Source organism: Herpailurus yagouaroundi, unplaced genomic scaffold (assembly GCF_014898765.1).
Source record: "Herpailurus yagouaroundi ecotype Mexico unplaced genomic scaffold, PumYag 67793, whole genome shotgun sequence".
Lineage (NCBI taxonomy): Eukaryota > Metazoa > Chordata > Mammalia > Carnivora > Felidae > Herpailurus > Herpailurus yagouaroundi.
Genome location: NW_024420586.1, coordinates 23727507 through 23748234, shown reverse-complemented (window position 1 = coordinate 23748234; position 20728 = coordinate 23727507). Strand labels below are relative to the sequence as shown.

General features: G+C 42.0%; 1 protein-coding gene and 1 non-coding gene across 2 annotated transcripts in view; both read right to left on the bottom strand.

Moving 5' to 3' along the window:
• Positions 1-5206: 5206 nt before the first annotated feature.
• Positions 5207-5310, bottom strand: LOC121026204 (small nucleolar RNA U13). Its single transcript, XR_005788305.1, has one exon. It is a non-coding gene; the product is annotated as a small nucleolar RNA U13 (small nucleolar RNA).
• Positions 5311-6636: 1326 nt separating this feature from the next.
• The window catches only part of RP2 (RP2 activator of ARL3 GTPase), a 54132-nt gene continuing 40040 nt past the window's right edge, over positions 6637-20728 (bottom strand). The window contains exons 4-5 of the mRNA XM_040468731.1: positions 9935-10020; positions 6637-7510 (exon numbers count right to left, since the gene is read on the bottom strand). Of these exons, the coding sequence (XP_040324665.1) occupies positions 7427-7510; positions 9935-10020 (170 nt within the window). The 3' untranslated portion in view covers positions 6637-7426. The remainder of the gene's footprint in view (positions 7511-9934; positions 10021-20728) is intronic.

The window sequence follows — 20728 nt, the reverse complement described above, 5'->3', positions numbered from 1 at the left end:
AGATCATGACCTGAGCTGAGATCGAGAGTAGCGGGCTCAACCACTGAGCCACCCGGGTGCCCCGGTGATTAAACTTTCTAAATATTTTTTAGCATTTAGTTTTTGTTGAGAGACAGAGTGCAAGCAGGGGAGGGGCAGAGAAAGAGAGAGGGAGGGAGACACAGAATCGGAAGCAGGCTCCAGGCTTCGAGCTGTCAGCACAGAGCCAGACGCGGGGCTTGAACTCACAAACCGTGAGATCATGACCTGAGCTGAAGTCGGACGCTCAACCGACTGAGCCACCCAGGCGCCCCCAATGATTGTACTTTCTGACCCTCGACTTTCTCATGTGCAAGCTAAGGGACTGAAAATGTCCAGATCCTTCAAAGGACTAAAGCCAGATGACTCCAGTGAGATAAACTTTAAAATCGCTTAACATAGGATCTGTTTGGAAGTTAGGGTGAAATAGTATAAAAGGTTTGATTATTTACTTATTTATTTAATAAAGGCAAAAACTTTATTATTTTTAAAATATTCTTTTTTTAATGTTTATTTTCGAGAGAGAGACAGAATCCCAAGCAGGCTCTGTGCCGTCAGCACAGAGCCTGATGCAGGGCCCGAACCCTCGAACCGTGAGATCACAATCCGAGCCGAAAGCAAGAGTCGGCGCCTAACCGACTGAGCCACCCTGGCGCCCCAAGGCAAGGAGCTTTATTAACCCTGTTTCAAACTTTATTTCCAGGCTTCTTCAGCTTAACTAGCAGCAAAGAATGAATGGAGTACAAGCCCAGACTGAAAAGAGCGGAAGCGTTCAAGGGGCTTGGGCTTAAAAATAGGAGAGATACAGGGTTGATCACATCTATGAACAAAATGTTAATAAGCAGCCATTATAGAAAAGAGCAGCTCCGAGTAACTTGCTCAGGTCGTATCTTCTTCAGCAGTTGACTCCATTCAGGGTGCTTCGTTCTCAGAAGCCTCATCACAATTCCCCACAACTTGATCTTGGGGAGTCTTTATCTTTAACTTGGCTTGTGAACATATTCACCTTTTCAATATGGTATTGTTTACCCCTGACTCCTTTAAGGAGAGCTGAAGGTCTTTTCATCTGCTTTTAGCTGTTCTTTTTATTTAAAAAATTTTTTAATGTTTATTTATTTTCAACAGACAGAGCATGAGTGGGGATGGATGGAGCAGAGAGAGAGGGAGACATAGAATCCGAAGAAAGCTCCAGGCTCTGAGCTGTCAGCACAGAGCCTGACGCGGGGGCTTGAACCCGTGAACCGCGAGATCATGACCTGAGCCGAAGTCGGATGCTTAACCGACTGAGCCCCCCGGGTGGCCCTGTTTATTTATTTTAGAGAGCAGGGGGAGGGGCAGAAGGAGAAACAGAGAATCTCAGGCAGGCTCCGTGATCAGCGTGGAGCCCGAGGCTGGGTTCGATGTCACCACCGCGAGATCATGACCTGAGCAGGAAATCAAGAGTCAGACGCTTAACCGACACCCAGGTGGCCCTGTTGTAGCTGCAGTTAGGCGAGTTTCTCCTGGTTCTTGATGGTTTCTTTCATCTCGATGGAGTGGAATGAGCGCTGTGAAGGGGACTAGGGTTGGTGTTCAGGGGGTCTCAGGAGGACCACCTGGGGTTAGGTGTACATACATAGGGACAGCTATAAAAGGTTTTTTGTTTGTGTGTGTGTGCGTGTGTGTGCGTGTGTGTGCGTGTGTTTTGGTTATTTATCTTGAGAGAGAGCACGAGCAGAGGAGGGGGAGAGAGAGAGGGAGAGAGAATACTGAAAAGGCTCCGCGCTGTCAGTGAGGAGCCCGACACGGGGCTCGATCTCGCAACCGTGAGATCATGACCTGAGCCAAAATCAAGAGTTGGCTGCTTAACTGAGTCACCCAGGCGCCCCAAAAGGTTTTATTAATGAGCCTCACAAATTGACCTACATTTGACAAGTGTAAGTACGTCAACCATAAGAAAACAGCACTTAGGGGGCGCCTGGGTGGCTCAGTCTGTTACGCATCCAACTCTGGATCATGATCTCGCGGTTCGTGGGTTCAAGCCTGGCACATCGGGCTCTGTGCTGACAGCTCAGAGCCTGGAGCCTGATTTGGATTCTGTGTCTCCCTCTCACTCTGCCCCTCCCCTGCTCGAACTCTGTCTCTCTCTCTCAACAATAAATGTTAAAAAAAAAAAAAGAGGGGGGCCTGGGTGGCTCAGTCAGTTGGGTGTCGGACTTCAGCTCAGGTCATGATCTCGTGGTCGGTGGGTTCGAGCCCCACGTCAGGCTCTGTGCTGACAGCTCGGAGCCTGGAGCCTGCTTCGGATTCAGTGTCTCCCTCTCTTTCTGACCCTTCGCAGCTCATGCTCTCTCTCTCTCAAAAATTAAAAAAAAAAAAAAACAAATTAAAAAAAAAGAGAAAAAAGCAAAGGAAAAAACAAAACAGCACTTAAGTCTTCACAGCCTCTTATACATGTTTTCTCCTATTCAGTCGCTCATTTGTAGGTGGGTGTATGGCTACCCAGCTGAACTACTTGAAAAGAACACCATTCTCGCTTTATGAATACTTACCATTCATAAAGTATGTTTTCTTTCCCAGGTACACTTTATGAACATCATTTAATTACTTGTCATACCACTTGCCGGCTACCTCTCAGTAGTATGATTACAAGTGCACCACATTAAACTTCAGTGGGGAAGGCAGGACCCCACTGGGCGGGAGGGGGGGGGGGATCAGAACCCAAGTGCCAAGGCTGGGACTTCGCCGACCTGTGCTCCTGCCCCCCTCGCCACCTACTTATACGTGAGCACCTGCCCTCACCAGGAAAGCCCCCAAACACTGGAAAAGGAAGAGATTGCTTTTCTGATCATCTTGCTGGAGTTTGCCACAAAAAGCCAAAATGTCAAGAGAGAAGTACGTAGTTTAAAGGCTTACTGTGTAAGACTGATTGCCAACCCCTCCAACACGATCTACCAGAGAGGAAAACCCAAGTCAACAGTGAATGACTCCATTTTTACTTTTTTTTTTTAAATTTTTTTTTAACGTTGATTTATTTTTGAGACAGAGAGAGGCAGAGCATGAACGGGGGAGGGTCAGAGAGAGAGAGAGAGAGAGAATCTGAAACAGGCTCCAGTCTCTGAGCTGTCAGCACAGAGCCCGACGTGGGGCTCGAACTCACGGACCGTGAGATCATGACCTGAGCCGAAGTCGGACACTTAACCGACTGAGCCACTCAGGCACCCCGACTCCATTTTTAGAACAAAAAGGTTTTCATTACTAAAATTCAAATTTTTTAGTGTTATGCTTTTAAAGGATAAATTAGTTTCTAGAATGGATTTTGAAGGAGTAATCATACCCTAATGACAGTATCGTTTCTTCCTATAGGGAACACAGTTAAATACGTCCCTTTTTTAAAAAAAAATTTTTTAATGCTTACTTTTGAGAGAGAGAGATAGAGCATGAGTGGAGGAGGGGCAGACACACACACACACACACACACACACACACACACGCACACAGAATCCGAAGCAGTCTCCAGCCTCTGAGCTGTCAGCACAGAGCCTGATGTGGGGCTTGAACTCACCAACAGTGCCATCATGACCCAAGCTGAAGTCAGACGCTTAACCAACTGAGCCACTCAGGCGCCCCTAAATATGTCCCTTTTAAATGAGAAAAATAAGATCTAAACTCCACGCAGCGAGAATTATCCAATAAATAGGAAGGAATTTTTCTATTGTCTTGTACATTTCTGTCTCCCCCCCCCCCCCATGTTTTAAATGCACATGGAGAAACTTCATACATAGAAAAAAATGTTATTTTAAAAACTAACCAATCTACAGTTTCAGTACTTTATGGGCTCGGGGGCAGGGGGAGGGGGGAGAGGTTGAGTACAAAAAGCTAGTAAATCTGGTAGTAATTTTTTTAATGTTTATTTATTTTTGAGACAGAGAGAGACAGAGCATGAGTAGGGGAGGGGCAGAGAGAGAAGGAGACACAGAATCGGAAACAGGCTCCAGGCTCCAGGCTCCAAGGCATCAGCACAGAGCCTGACGCGGGGCTCGAACTCACGAGCCATGAGGTCATGACCTGAGCCAAAGTCGGATGCTTAACCGACTGAACCACCCAGGCACCCCAATCTGGTAGTAATTTAAAAATAAGGTCCATTTGTATAAACCTGAAAGAAATTATATCACAAACAATTCATTATTTTCTTAAATATGAAAGAGAGAAATGCCTAATCTTAGTAGATATTGAATCATAAGAAAATGTATCTTTTAACAAAGGAAACATTATATTGGGAATCCCTGAGATTAAAACGAGTTTTCTGCTTCCTTTGCATTTCTCTAGAGTGCTTTGTGTACACACACACACACACACACACACACACACACACACACACACACGGCACACAGCTTGTTTCTCATTAGCATTAGACAGAGATTAGACCAGTCTATTTTACCTTTATCATTAAAAAAATATGTGCCACGGTCACATCTTGGCACACATACAAGTAAATGTATGTTCTAGAAGTGCACTTGAAAAATTAGTGTTAAGGCATTTTCATTTAAAAAATTTTTAAAAAAGTAAACGCTACCCCCCGGACGTGGGGCTTGTACTCACGACCCTGAGATCAAGAGTTGCACACTCTACCGACTGAGCCAGCCAGGCCATTTTCCTTTTAACAACATTTATTACAAATCACATTTTATAAACACTAGGCATAAATTACATACAAAAGCTAGGCAGAAATATGCAGAAGCCAAAACGGCAGTACTGATCACACAAGAGAAATGAGCTAATATAACGTTTAAACATGTATAACTTAATAAAATTACAAATTTTTCATTGCTAATAAATGTTCATGAATTCAAAACCTATTCACAAATTAAATGTAGGATAATTACCATCAGAGTTTAGAATTATAGAAAGAACAACCGTAGCACGACTTATTTTTAAAAACCTTTTCAAACATTCAGAAGTCAAATGACTGTCCTTAAAGGCAAATGAAGCTTACTTAGGTAAAAGCTCTCATCCAACTGAAGAATATAAAATTTTAGGCTTTGGTTAATAGATCCTAAATTTAGTGGATATTTTAAAATTCACATCTCCCTTACATGTTATATTCCTGAGGGTTTGTTTTTTTTTTTTTTTTTTGCCAAAATGCCATAGATAAAATAAAGAACTCAGCTTACAGCTTTGCGTAACATTGTGTGATTTTTTTTTTTCACGTCACATGGGTAATGTGCCGAGGTCATAGCAGGATTGGAGGCAGGCACATGTCACACAGCGGCATGAATGCCTAATCATCACGCTTATGGACTACAAAAGAATCTTTCTGGATTATATTTTTGAAAAACAAAAAGTACTGCAATCATTTTAAAGTGTGAGTAATGGGGTTGAATAATGCTCGCCATTTAATTAATGATCAGAAGGAATACAATTAATTTGGCCTAACTACGGGAAAAGTTAATGCCCTCTGACCACTAATTGCAAAGCTTATTTGTGAATTATGAGCGAAATGATGTTAAACCCGTCACCAATTCTTATTTGCATCTTATGAAATCATTCGGATTTAAGGAGAGGTTGAGTAGGTAGTATAGAATGCTCTTACAAAAGACCAAAATGACACAATGCTATGGCTACCACAAGGCCAGACATAGGGGAGGTGGTCAATATTATTAATTAAAAAAAATTTGTTAATGTTTAGTTATTTCTGAGACAGAGAGAGACAGAGCATGAGTGGGGGAGGGGCAGAGAGCGAGGGAGACACAGAATCCGAAGCAGGCTCCGGACTCCTAGCCGTCAGCACAGAGCCCGACGCGGGGCTCGAACTCACAAACCGGGAGATCGTGACCCGAGCCGAAGTCGGTCGCTCAACTGACTGAGCCACCCAGGCGCCCCTCAATATTATTAAAGTGAAAAGTCTTTGCGTTATTTCTGAACATCCACACACAGTTCAATGTAGTAGTTATAAATTAATCTGCAAGTATCCAAAAGCAGTTAACACACGAAAGTACATTTTTAGTAACAATCATAAGAGGCATTTTTAATAAGTGGCTATGTTCAGTCTTGGTTTACCAAAATAGATTTAAATTTAAGGTTCCTTTTAAAAATAGAGCTATGGAAGCTAATTTCCTATTAGCTGCTAAATAAATGTGGTGTGCATGGCAGGCTCAGCCCCTTCTCTTCAGGTCACCCCATCAACATCTTCTGAACTGATCACTTCAGATTACGGCAAACTCCTCACCGCCAGGTTTCCCCCGGAGACTAAATCGGTGTATCTGGGGACTGGGCCCAGGAACGTGGGTTTTTAAACCCGCAGCTCTCCCCTACCCCCTGGGAAATTATTACGGTCAGGTTGATTTGGAAAACAGTGCTTTAAAGCAGTCGAAGGAATTTCGTCATACGTGAACAGAACTTGGTGAGCGGTGTATCTACTGGCCACCAAATTGGTCTAGTTTTTTAATAACCTGCATAGCTTTTCATCGTGACTAAGCATTTCGTACCTGAATGTCACAAGGTTTCGTTCTCCTCCTTCTGATAACCCACACAAGCAGGTGATTTCGCCTTTCTGAAAACTGCCGGTGACGGGGTTCCTGTGCTTTTAGTGTTGCATATACCTTTTCTCACCAAGAAGCAGAAGAGGGTATCTAGCAGTTGTAGTAAAAAAACGACACGGCGTGGAATTTATTCAGATAATCATACTACTCACGAAGTAGTCTTTAAACAGCTATACCAACATCAGTTAGTAGAGTTAATTGCAAAACTGGTCATCAAATACCTATTTGTTAAAAAAAATTCAATTTACAAAGCATTATCTCAATTCCGCGTACAAAATCTCATTTGCCGTATTATGCAACTAGGAAGCAATTATTTAACCGAATATGAATACGTGAAAATAAATGTGCAGAGGTTCATTCTAATCGATCAGCTAGTAACAAATCTCTCTAAATTAAAGAAGAAAAGAAGCAATGGAATGTATTCTCAAACGATAGTATGGAGCACTGAGGAAAGTTTAAATTCTTAGGGATTTGAAATAATATCTAATTAGGATTAAAATGATGAACTGCTAGCCACTTCTATGTCCTAATGACAGTATCCTCAGCAGAGAAACAAAACTGCAAGCTTATTGAAGTGGGCCAAGTAGTTTTTAAGCTGATGAAAACTACTTAACTTAAAATGAACTTGCTGTTGTTGTTGTTATTTTTAGTAGGCTCCACGCCCAGTGCGGGGTTTGAACTCGCGACCCTGAGATCAAGACCCGCACGCTCTACCGACTGAGCCAGCCAGGCGCCCCCAAAACGAACTGTTTTCGAACCTGAAGTAAATAATGCAGTATTCAACAGTTTATTTAAAAATACGCTTTGACAGTTTTAACATTAGTAAAAACCGCTAACACACAATTTAAAAAGGGCTTAATATCAAGTCCTTGGTTCCATGTTGCACTTCATATTCCCATTTGTATGTCAGCAAAGTTGTAGAAGCTGTCTACGTCTCCAGACGCTGTCTCCTTGCTTTCGGATACAAACATCTATTTTAAATACAAAAGAAGCAAAAAAATAAATACCAGTAATCCCCAAATTCCAAAGCCCACGTCATCTGCAGAACAAGCTTGCTATTAAAAGAAATTCAAGTACATCATCTATAATATTTAACCAGTATTCTGTAGAATCCATAGAACATAGTTTCAGTAGCTATAATGCACACTGAACTCTTTTAAAAGCATTTTACGGTATAATTAAGGTCTTTGCTTTCATAATACTTCGGTTGTACTTTATCAACTCTTGGGATGTTACTGTTTTGTAAATATCCAACAGTCAATGTTATGAAAGCCACTGAATAAAGAGGCTTAAAGAACTTTTTTAAAAAAATGTTCATTTATTTTGAAAGAGCGGGAGCGGGGGAGGAGCATCGAGAAAGAGAGAGAGAGAGAGAGAGAGAGACGGTGTGCGCGCACACGCCCTCATGTGCATGACCAAGGGAGGGGCAGAGAGATAGAGGGAGAGAGTCCCGAGCAGGCTCCATGCTGTCAGCACGGAGCCCGATGCAGGGCTTGACCCCACGAACCGTGAGACCATGATCTGAGCTGAAATCAAGAGCTGGTCTTACAACCAACTGAGCCGCCCAGGCGCCCCTATTTAAAGAACTCTTAGTCTCTTCTCTTTCCTGAGAACAAATTCAACACGCTAAAGAGCAAAACTTGAGATTATCTTTCTGAAAGCTGCTAAAGATATATTACTAATTTTGAATAACATATTTTCTAAACATCAGTAGAGCAGTACTCAGTAGAACCCTTCAAAACTCGGTTTTACAAATGTCAGCCAGGAATTAGAGGAGACCTGGGTTCTAGTCTAGCCTTCTCATAGACTAGCTGTATGAGGCTGACAATTCAAGAAACCTCTCTGCGCTCACGTTCTACACCTGTAAAATGGGAACGTTGGATTAGATTATCTCTGCCTCGTTCAGATCTAAAACCTCCAAATCATATAACCACTTTCTCCATTTTCTTCTATTCAACCCTATTACATCTACCCTTCCCCTTAGGACTGTCGTGGTGATAAAATGAGACAAAAGACAATGTTCTTTAAATTATGCAAGTTCGGGGCGCCTGGGTGGCGCAGTCGGTTAAGCGTCCGACTTCAGCCAGGTCACGATCTCGCAGTCCATGAGTTCGAGCCCCGCGTCAGGCTCTGGGCTGATGGCTCGGAGCCTGGAGCCTGTTTCTGATTCTGTGTCTCCCTCTCTCTCTGCTCCTCCCCCGTTCATGCTCTGTCTCTCTCTGTCCCAAAAATAAATAAACGTTGAAAAAAAAAAATTAAAAAAAATAAATTATGCAAGTTCAAGAAACTATATGCCATGGGGGCGCCTGGGTGGCTCAGTCGGTCAAGCATCCGACTTCAGCTCAGGTCATGATCTCACGGTTTGTGAGTTCGAGCCCCGTGTCAGGCTCCGTGCTGACAGCTCAGAGCCTGGCGCCTGCTTTGGATTCTGTGTCTCCCTCTCTCTCTGCCCCTCCCCTGCTCACACTGTCTCTCAATAATAAACAAATGTTAAAAAAAAAAACTGCCAAAAAATTTTTTTAAAAAAGAAACTATAAGCCAGATCAGACAACAAAGCCAAAAATTTCATCTCAGATATTTCTTAAAAAATAATTATATCAGCACTCATTTAATATTCTTATATGTTTGGTCTTTGAGTTCTATTAAGTTACTAAGTCTGAAATCCTTAGCTGCAGCAACCTCATCAACATATCTAGAAACTACCTACCCGTAATGATTTCTAGATATAGCTGAGATTCAATGTTTGATGGAGAATTACTGAAGCAAATCAAAATGAAGAGTAAGCAACAGGCTCATCTGTCCAAAGTATATATAATCTTAGAAACGGAACATTTTTCAGCGTATCACGAGTTTTCCAAAAAGGAAGGACTTAGACGTTTAATGAGATTTTTTTACATTAGAAACTCATGTATTATTGAAGGTCTTGAAATCAGTAGATTCTTATTTTGTAAACTTTTAAGCTATTACAATTTTAATTTGGCAAGGAACAGCCAAAGCTTGGCTCCCAATTATTCACCACAGAGTCTAAAAAATCATGATCTGCCGTTTTTTTTTTTTTTAATTCCAAGCAACAACAGGCATTTAAAAAAAAAAGCACTATTTGACCATGAGGAAAAGGAAATGAAATGAAAGGTGTGACTGAAATAGAAACAGTCAATAAAGGGGCGCCTGGGTGGCTCAGTCGGTTGAGCGTCCGACTTTGGCTCAGGTCATGATCTCGTGGTTCGTGAGTTTGAGCCCCACGTCGGGCTCTGTGCTGACAGCTTGGGGCCTGGAACTTCCTTCGGATTCTGTGTCTCCCTCTCTGTCTCTGCTCCTCCCCTGCTCACACTCTGTCTCTCTCTCAAAAATAAATAAAGGAAAAAAAAAAAGAAACAGTCAATAAAATCTTGTACCTTGGTCCCGTTGAATATCTCGTTGACAATAAGGTGACACCCTTCTACAGCACCATCTCCACTGAACTCCAAGGCAATAACAGGACCTAGAAGAAAACCCAAGACGTGTTGTCTGAACAGGAATACAAATCTATTTATTTTTTTAAGTTTATTTATTTGAGGGAGAGAGAACACACGCACGCACGCACACACACACACACACACACACACACACACACCTGCAAACGGGAGGGGCAGACAAAGAGGGAGAGAGAGAATCCCAAGCAGGCTCCACGCTCAGTGCTCAGCGGGAGCCCGAGGTGGGGCTCAATCTCACAAACCGTGAGATCGTGACCTGAGCCGACACCAAGAGTCAGATGCTTAACCGACTGAGCCACCCGGGCACCCCTAAAATGAATCTTTTTCTTCTTTCTATTCTGAAGACTCCCCAGCCTCTTCCTTGGGGGTAAGAGAAGAGGAAGAAGGAAGTAGACAGAGGGGCCATATCACTTCAGCTACTTCTTCCAACTGTAATCATAAGGCAAACTGACAGGGTCTCATCACACGATGGGTAGCTTCGGTGCTCTTACAGGACCAGGGTCACATTTTTAAGTGCTGTAGGTAGTCTGGCCTTTCTGGTTTTCATTCTTCTATGAAAACCACAAAAAGCCCACTCTTTTAGCAGCACACAAAAGGGTTGATGACAAATATGATCAAAAGCAATCCAAGTCCCCACAAGTCGGCTTTGCCAGGCAGCCGGCCTGGCTTCCAACGCTCCTACTTACCGGCCACGTCGTGGGCCACCAATAAATGACTCTAGGCCAAGTAGGAATTGAGGCCAGGCAACAAAAAAGGAATGACCACCTGAAAGTGCTTTTCTAGAACCAAAGACTCCCAGTTTTCATTCCGTGAACAGAGCAGTTGTGCCTCCTTGCCCTTGCGTTCATTTGAATACTTTGAAATCACCTGCACTTTAAGTTCTAGCGTCAAGATTTATGATGCAGTTTGGCTTGGATTTAAATGCAGCACTGGAACTACTGGTATCAAATTATGGGCCAAGGTGGCCATGAGTTAGCCAAGCAAAATGTGTCCTCTGATTCAATTCGTATTTATTCACTTATCACTATGTTCCCTGGTAGAGTGGCTTTTCAACTCCTGAGTACTGGATATGTCCTAACCTCCAGAAAATTGTAAGTTTCTTAAAAAAAGGACATACACCCATTAAACAAATATGGGGCAAAGGAGACCAATGAAGTACTAAGCCATGAAATACTGAGCTGAACGTAGGCATGTGCCATAAGACAAGACACAGGAACAAGGAGAAAGATCACAGCGCCCTGGGCTTGTGACTGAATGCAAACAACGGACACAGAAACGGCACAACGTCTAAATGTAAACCGCACGATTAGATACAGAGGACAAAGTATGGGTTTTTCGGCATCACACTGTATAGATCAAGATAGGTGCTACGCACAGAAAAGAAGGTTAAGTGGGGAACGTCTGCTCAGAAAAACGCATGGTTCTCTGTCAGGGGCAAGAAATGGAGACGATTAACCTGGAATATCTTGTTGAACCGAAAAGCAAGGAGACTATCAAAGGTCAATACGGTTGTACCAAAAGGACACCGGAGCCAGCCTGAAGGGGCTCCCAGTTGCCAAAGATGGGACACTGTCACAGAAGGAATAATGACTGCAATTTGTATTAAAACATACTGAATATAGAAACAGTCAGGAGCTCAAAATGATATTGAGAAAAGAGAGAAAGTTCACTGGACGTCACGGTAGCTTGCTAGGGTACCGATTCACTGCTCTGAAAGTGGATGCTTAAATTATTTTCCCTTTATTCTGCTTTTCTGATACGAAGTGTATTTCAAGTTAACCAAACAGCTACGGCGTACGAGAAGGTCTGTTAACATCCATTAATATATGCAGAGGAAGTGACATGGTTAGAAAATGATCATTTTGGGGGTGCCTGGGGGGCTCAGTCGGTTGAGCGCCTGACTTCAGCTCAGGTCATGATCTCACAGTTCATGAGTTCGAGCCCCGCGTCGAGCTCTGTGATGACAGCTCAGAACCGGGAGCCTGCTTCCGATTTGGTGTCTCCCTCTCTCTCTGCTCCTCCCCCACCCTCTCTCTCTCTCTCTCTCTCTCTCTCTCAAAAATAAACAAACATTAAAAAAATTAAAAAAGGGGCGCCTGGGTGGCGCAGTCGGTTAAGCGTCCGACTTCAGCCAGGTCACGATCTCGCGGTCCGTGAGTTCGAGCCCCGCGTCGGGCTCTGGGCTGATGGCTCGGAGCCTGGAGCCTATTTCCGATTCTGTGTCTCCCTCTCTCTCTGCCCCTCCCCCGTTCATGCTCTGTCTCTCTCTGTCCCAAAAATAAATAAACGTTGAAAAAAAAAATTAAAAAAAAAAAATTAAAAAAAAAGAAAATGATCATTTCATAACTCCTAATTAAAATTGGGTCCAGGTGATAATCATCAGTGGTTTTAGCATCCCACAGGGAAGATGGACAGGAAACTCTATGATGACAAGCTAAGGCCATCACCACCTGAACCTATTGATGAATCAGCTACAAGTTCAACAACCAGACATGATATGCCTTCTCATTGAATGCTACAGGAAATAGTACCATCTGTGAAACAGTCTTGCCAAAAATGGAACTAAACCTGAGTTTAAGAAGGCTTTTCTCTGACTTCTGATCTATAAGAACTCGAGAGGAACATATGAAACAAACCCATGCATACTACAGGACAACTTACCAGGTTTTTTTTTTTTTTTCCCACAAGTCAAAGGCATGCAACAAAGAAAAAGCTGATGATAAAAGTAGGGTTTTCAGTTTTTCAGAGAGTGGAAAGTTTGAGTTAAGGTGGAACAGATTATGCTTTTATTCAGGATCACTACAAGAAAATACAGTAGATACATTTTTTAAAGTCGAACATTTATTACTGAAAGTTCCTGTATTCTGTAAAGAGAACATAATCTAGGATTCAGGAACACAGTTTTGCTGGAATTACCCAGGCATGTAACTTGGTTGATTTTTTTTTTAAAGTAAGCTCTACACTGAATGTGGGGCTTGAACTCAGTCAGGACCCTGAGATAAAGAGTCACGTGCTCTACCGACTGAGCCAGCCAGGCGCCCCAACTTGGTTGATACTCTTTATTTTTTTTAAAAGTCCATGCATTTAAAGTGTGCAGGTCAATGTTTTTTTTTTTTTTAAGTTTTATTTATTTTTTGAGAGAGAGAGAGAGAGAGAGAGAGAGCGAGCACAAGCAGGAGAGGGGCAGAGAGAGAGGAGGACAGAGGATCCAAAGTGGGCTCTATGCTGACAGTCTCAAGCTGATAGCAGCGAGCCCAATGGGGGGCTCAAACCCACAAACTGCAAGATCACAACCTGAGCTGAAGTCGGATGTTCAACCAACGGAGCCACCCAGGTGCCCCAGTTGATATTCTTTAAATAGATTATGATGGGGGCGCCTGGGTGGTTCAGTCAGTTAAGCGTCTGACTTCAGCTCAGGTCACGATTTCGTGGTCCGTGAGTTCGAGCCCCGCGTCGGGCTCTGGGCTGATGGCTCAGAGCCTGGAGCCTGCTTCTGACTCTGTGTCTCCCTCTCTCTCTGCCCCTCCCCCGTTCATGCTCTGTCTCTCTCTCTCTGTCTCAAAAATAAATAAAAAACGTTAAAAAAATTTTTTTAAAATAGATTATGATGAACTTCCAGTAAGTGACCAAATAATTTGCCAACAAAGAAACACCAACCAAAAAGGTGGACGGGTGCAGCAGTTTTGATTAACGTGTGTGGATAATCCGAAATTAAAAAAGAAACCTACAATACTGCCAGTGTACTTTTTAAAAATTTGTATTTCAATTCAAGTTAACATACAGTGTAGTACTGGTTTCAGGAATAGAAACCAGTGATTCATCTCTTACATATGACACCCAGTGCTCATCCCAACAAGTGCCTCCTTAATGCCCATCCCCCATCTGGCCTATCCCTGCCCCCTCCCCTGACAACGCACTTTTTAAGCAGTCCTACTTGTCTAAGGATGGTGACTAGGATTACTGTGATTATTTCAAACTGAACTAGGAGGTCAATAAAGATCACTGGTTACCTTTTTAAAAAAGTATTTTAGTGTGAACATGTTATCAAATAGTTGGCAGTAGCTTTAAATCTAAATAGTTGAGCTGTCATGAAAAACTGAGATTTTGAAGTAAGCAAAAAAGATGCCTGGATGTCCTATCTAACACCGTCTTCTACGTTATCTAACATGACCTTGGAATGAATCGCTATCATGTCTCAGATTACAGCAATGGCCTTCCAGGTGGTCTCTCTGCTTCCCCTTAGAGTAACCACAGTGGTAAAAGTTACATTTAAAGGGATTGTGACATTCCTCTGCTCTGAAACCCCCAGTAAAATATGATCTATATTTGTCTTATTTTTTTAAATTAATTGGGGCGCCTGGGTGGCGCAGTCGGTTAAGCGTCCGACTTCAACCAGGTCACGATCTCACGGTCCGTGAGTTCGAGCCCCGCGTCGGGCTCTGGGCTGATGGCTCAGAGCCTGGAGCCTGTTTCCGATTCTGTGTCTCCCTCTCTCTCTGCCCCTCGCCCGTTCATGCTCTGTCTCTCTCTGTCCCAAAAATAAACGTTGAAAAAAAAATAAAAAAAAAATAAATTACTTAATTAGTGAATTAATTATTTTTAAATGTTTATTTATCTTTGAGAGAGAGAGAGCAAGCAGAGAGAGGAGACACAGAATCTGAAGCAGGCTCCAGGCTCTGAGCTGTCAGCACAGAGCCCGATGCGGGGCTCAAACTCATAAACTGTGAGATCATGACCTGAGCTGATGTCGGAAGCTTAACCGACTGAGCCACCCAGGTGCCCATTTTTAATTTTTTTGACGTTTATTTTTGAGACAGAGAGAGAGAGGCAGAGCGTGAAGGGGGGAGGGGCAGAGAGAGAAAGTGACACCGAATATGAAGCAGGCTTCAGGCTCTGAGTTGTCAGCACAGAGCCCAACGCAGGCCTCCAACTCACGAACCGTGAAATCAGATTGGATTGAAAAACAAGAACCAAGTATATGCTGTCTATAAAAACTCACTTTAGATATACAGAATTCAATAAATTAAAAGAAAAGGGGTAAAGATATATGATGAGACACTAAAGAACCAAATGAAAGCTGGAGTAGCTATATTTCAGACAAAGTAGATTTCAGAACAAGGAAGATGATCAGAGACAGAGGGACACTGCATAATAACGAGAAGACGTAACAATCTTAAATGTATATGCATCTAACAATAGAGTTTCAAAATTCATGAGGCAGAATGTGATAGGAACCGACAACAGAAATAGACAAATTCAGTTATTGTTGGAAACTTCAACATTCCCTCCTTCGGTAATTCACAGAACAAGTAGGCAGAAAATCAGGAAGGATATAGAAGAACTGAATAGCACCATCAACCAAACTGACTTAGTGGACATTTATAGAATATTCCACCAAACAAAAAGCAGAGTATATATTCTTCTTGCATGCACACAGAATAGTCACCAAGACAGGCTATAAGAAAATAGAAACCATATAATGTGTGTTTTTGGACCGTAATACCTTTAATCTAGAAATAACAAACACATCTGGACAATGTCCAAATGTTTGGAAATTAAACGATATACGTCTAAATCAATGGATCAAGTAAAAAGTCTCAAGGGAAACTGAAAATAGTCTGAACTACAACAGGGGTCAACACACTTTTTCTGTAAAGGACCAGACAGGAAATATTTTAGGCTTTGTGGGCCATACTGTGTCCATCACAACTAATCAACTCTGCCATTATAGCACAAAGCAGCAAAACACAAAGAATTTAAAGTGTCCAATTAAACGTTTTTTTAAAGTTTTATTTATTTTTTTTGAGAGAGAGAGAGAACAAGCAGGGAAGGGGCAGAGAGAGAGAAAGAGAGGAGGAGGACAAAGGATGTGAAGCGGGCTCCGCGCTGACAGTCTCAGGCTGATTGCAGCAAGCTCACTGTTTGTGAGTTCAAGCCCTGCATCGGGCATCGCGCAAAGCCTGCTTGGTATTCTCTCTCCCCCATTCTCTCTCTGCCCCTTCCCTGCTCGCTCGCTCTCTCTCTCTCTCTCTCTCTCTCTCTCTCTCTCAAAATAAAGAAATGAACTTAAAAAAGACAGAGATTCTCAGATTTATAAAACACAGTGAGTATGCCGTGACTTACATAAAACTACATGTCAAAATTTGTAGGATGCAGTTAAAGCAGTGCTTAAAGGAAACTTTTTAACACTGAATACATACACAGTTGATCCTCATTATTCACAGATTCCTTATGTGCACATTTGCCAACTTGGTAAAATTTATCTGTAACCCCCAAATGAATACTTGCGGTGTTCTCATGGTCATTCATAGACAAACACAGAGCAGCAAGAGCTTTGAGCTGCCTGACACCCACGTTCCCAGGTGAAGCTGAACAAAGCGATCCCCTGCCTTCTTGTTTCAGCTCTCACGCCGTAACCAAGTGTCCTTTTCACAGTTTCAGTGCCATGTTTTCCACATTTTGTGTGTGTGTGTGTGTGGGGGGGTTAATAAGATTTTTAAAAGTTTTTTAAATTTATTTTTGAGAGAGAGAGAGAGAGAGCGTTTACGTGTGCATGTGAGCGGGGTACAGGCAGAGGGAGAGGGAGAGAGAGAATCCCAAGCAGGCTCCACACTGTCAGAGCAGATCCCAATGCAGGGCTCCATCCCAGGAACCATGAGATCATGACCTGAGCTGAAATCAAGAGTGGACACTTAACCGACTGAGCCACCCAGGTGCCCCACATTTTGTGGGCCTTGTTGGTGATCCTGCTGTTTAAAATGACCCCCAGATGTAGTGCAAAAGTGCTGTCTAATGTCCCTAAGCTTAGGAAGGCTGTGATTTGCCTTTCAGAGAAAATACCTGTTGGATAAGCTTCATTTGATAAGAGTTATATAGTGCTGTTGGCTCGATGTGAATGAATCAATAACATATACTGAGTAAGATGTCTTTGGATAGAAACAAACTTATGACAAGATTATGTATGGTTGACTGACAAAAATGTTGTGACCAGAGATTTATAGAAACTTAACCCCATATTTCTCCTAGGAGCAGTACTCACTACCTCAGTGCTCACAGTGACTCAACATAACTACTGTGAATAACGAGAATCAACTGTCTTAGAAAAGAAGAAATTATCTACAATCAATAACCTAAGCTTAAACCTTAAGAAACTAGAGAAAGAGAAGCAAATCAAATATAAAACAAGTGAAGGAAGGAAATAATACTTAGTGGAGCAGAGAACAATAAAATTGAAAAGGGAAGAGCAATAGAAAAAAAAATCAGTGAAACAAAGAACTGCTTCTTCTCAAATTACTAATAGCAGGAATATAAGTGGGACATCACTACTGATCCCACAGATGTTAATAAGAATAAAGAAATACTATAAACAACTCTATGTCCATAAATTTGATAACTTAGATTTCTGAAATGAAACAGTTCCCTGAAGGACAAAAACTATCAAAATTCATTCAAAAAGAAAAATATAGCCCTAAGTACCCTGTAAGTAAACTAATAAGTAAATAATTTAATAAGTAAATTAAACTTTCTAAAAATCTTTCTCCCCAAATCTCCAGGCCCAGATGGTTCCACTGGTGAATTCTATCACACATTTAAAGAAGAAATGATACCAGGGCGCCTGGGTGGCTCAGCCAGTTTAAGCATCCGACTCTTGGTTTCGGCTCAGGTCATGATCTCACGGTTCGTGAGTTCAAGCCCCACATCGGGCTCTACACTGACAGCATGGAGCCTGCCTGGGATTTTCTCTCTCTCCCTCTCTCTCTCTGCCCCTCCTCTGCTCTCTCTGTCTCTCAAAATAAATAAACTTAAAAAAGAAGAAGAAATTATACCAATTCTCCAAAATTTATTCAAGATCATAGAAGAGAAAGGACACATCCCAACTCATTTTATGAGGCCAGCATTACCCTAATATCAAAGTCAGACAAAGATAATACAAGAAAACTACAGACCAATGTCCCTCATGAACAAAGATGCAAAAATCTTCAATAAAATATTAGCAAACTGAAACTGGCAATTTATTAAAGAGACAATCAATCTATCACGATCAAGGGAGTTCATCTCAAGAATACAAGACTGGCTCAACATTCAAAATCAACAAAAGTCATTCACCAGATTAAATGACTAAATAATAAAAAAAAAAAAACATATTATCTCAATAAATACAGAAAAAACCCCCATTCAACGAAATTCAACATCCGTGCCTGATAAAAATTCAACAAACTAGGGACAGAATGAAACTCCCTTAGCCTAATAAAAGGTATAGATGAGAATCCTACAACCAACATCATTCTTCGTGGTGAGATTGAACACTTTGAGACCAGTAACAGAACAAGAATGTCTTCTCCTCACTACTTTATACAACATGATAGTGGAAGTCTTATCCGGCATAATAAGGTATAAATCAATAAACAAATCAATAGCATGTCAAAAGGACAGAGGAACCAACCTAAGAGAACTTTCAATGGCTAAAACTGGAATAATTTGATAGTACTGGATTATAACCCAAAGAATAAAGTACATATTCATGCTCCCTACTGATAGAAATAGATGATTGAATAAATAAATGGGGGAGAAGGGACAAATATTTCTTAGAGAAGAATTCCAAACAATGTAGGCTGATACCATCACCTCCAGGAGGTGTAGTTTAATTCTCCTCGCCTTGAGCGTAAGCTGGTCTTAGTGATTCAACTTCCAAAGAACAAAGTGTGAAAAGGAAAAAGCAGGAACTTTGCAGTGTTTGGGAAACCTGGCAGAACCAAGTCTGAACTAAGGCCAGCCGATGCCCCAGTGATAAATCACGTTGATATCCTGTACCCCCTGATGTGATGCGATGAGAAGGGCACTTCACCTCTTCCCCGCAAACTTCAATCTGAGCAGAGGAAACATCAGTCACACCCAAATGGAGGCACATTCTATAAAACAACTTACCAGTACTGTCAAAATATTTCAAGGTCATGAAACACAAAGAAGGCTAAAAGAAACTGCCACAGATTAGAGGAGACTAAGGAGACATGACAACTAAATGCACTGTGGGATCTTAGACTGGATTCTGGAAGAGAAAAAGGACATGACTGGAAAAAAATTGGTAAAATTTGAATAGAGACTACAGTTTAAGTTCATAGTATTTTACCAATGTAAATTACTTAGTTTTGATAAATGTACCACGATTATGCTAACATTAGGGGATCTGGATAAAGGGTATATGGAAGCTCTCTGTACTACCTTTGCAATTTTTCTGTAAAACTAAATTATTCCAACATAAAAAGTTTATTAAAAACACAGCTGAGGGGCGCATGGCTGGCTCAGTCGGTAGAGCATTCAAGTATTTTTTTTTTTAATGTTTATTTATTTTTGAGAGAGACAGCACATGAGTGGGGGAGAGGCAGAGAGAGGGAGGAACAGAAGATTCGAAGCGGGCTCCACACTGATAGCACAGAGCCTGATGTGGGGCTCGAACTCACGCACCGTGAGATCACGACCTGAGCCGGAGTCAGACGCTTAACTGACTGAGCCACCCAGGCGCCCCCATCAAGTATTTTTAAAAAAAATTTTTTAAATGTTTTTTAAATTTATTTTTGACAAAGAGAGAGACAGAGTGTGAGCAGGGGCGGGGCAGAGAGAGAGGGAGAGACGGAAACACAGAATCTGAAGCAGGCTCCAGGCTCTGAGATGTCAGCACAGAGCCCGATGTGGGGCTCGAACTCATGAACTGTGAGATCATGACCTGAGCCAAAGTCGGATGCTCAACCGACTGAGCCACCCAGGCGCCTCGAGCATTCAAGTATTGATCTTGGCGTTGTGAGATCAAGCCCCATGTCGGGCCTAGAGCTTATTTAAAAAAAAAAAAAAAAAAAAGCTGAATGGGAGAACATATTTGTAAATCGTGTATCTGATAGGGGGTTAATATTCAAAGTATATAAAGAACTCATATAACTCAATAGGAAAAAAAAACCAATCATTAAAAAATGGGCAGAGGATTTGAATAGACATTTTTCCAAAGAAGACATACAGATGGACAAGAACATGAAAAGGTGCTCCACACCACTAATCATTAGGGAAATGAAAAATCAAAACCATGATGAGATTTATCACCTCACACCTGTTAGAATGGCTATCATCAAAAAGAAACAACAGGGGCACCTGGGTGGCTCAGTCGGTTAAGTGTCCGACTTCAGCTCAGGTCATGATCTCACAGTTCGTGGGTTCGAGCCCCACGTTGGGCTCTGTGCTGACAGTGCAGAGCCTAGAGCCTGTTTCAGATTCTGTGTCTCCCTCTCTCTCTGCCCCACCCCTGTTCACACTCTGTCTCTGTCTCAAGAATAAACCTTAAAAAAAAAAAAAAAAAAAGAACAAAAAGAACCAAATGTGAGTGAGGATGTGGAACAAAGGGAACCCTTGGACATTCTTGGTAGGGATGTAAATTGGTGCATCCACTATGTAAAGGAGTATGGAGGTTCCTCAAAAAATTAAAACTAGAACTACCATGTGATTCAGCAATTCTACTTCTGGGTACTTGCCTGAAGAAAATGGAAACACTGACCTGAAAAGATACATACACTCTTGTATCACTGCAGCATTATTTACAACAGCCAAGATATGGAAACAACCATTAATGTCCATGAATGAAGAAAGAAAACGTGGCATGTTTACACAGACACACATACACAGTGGAATATTACTCAACCATCAAAAAGGAAGCCTTGCCATTTGCAACAATAC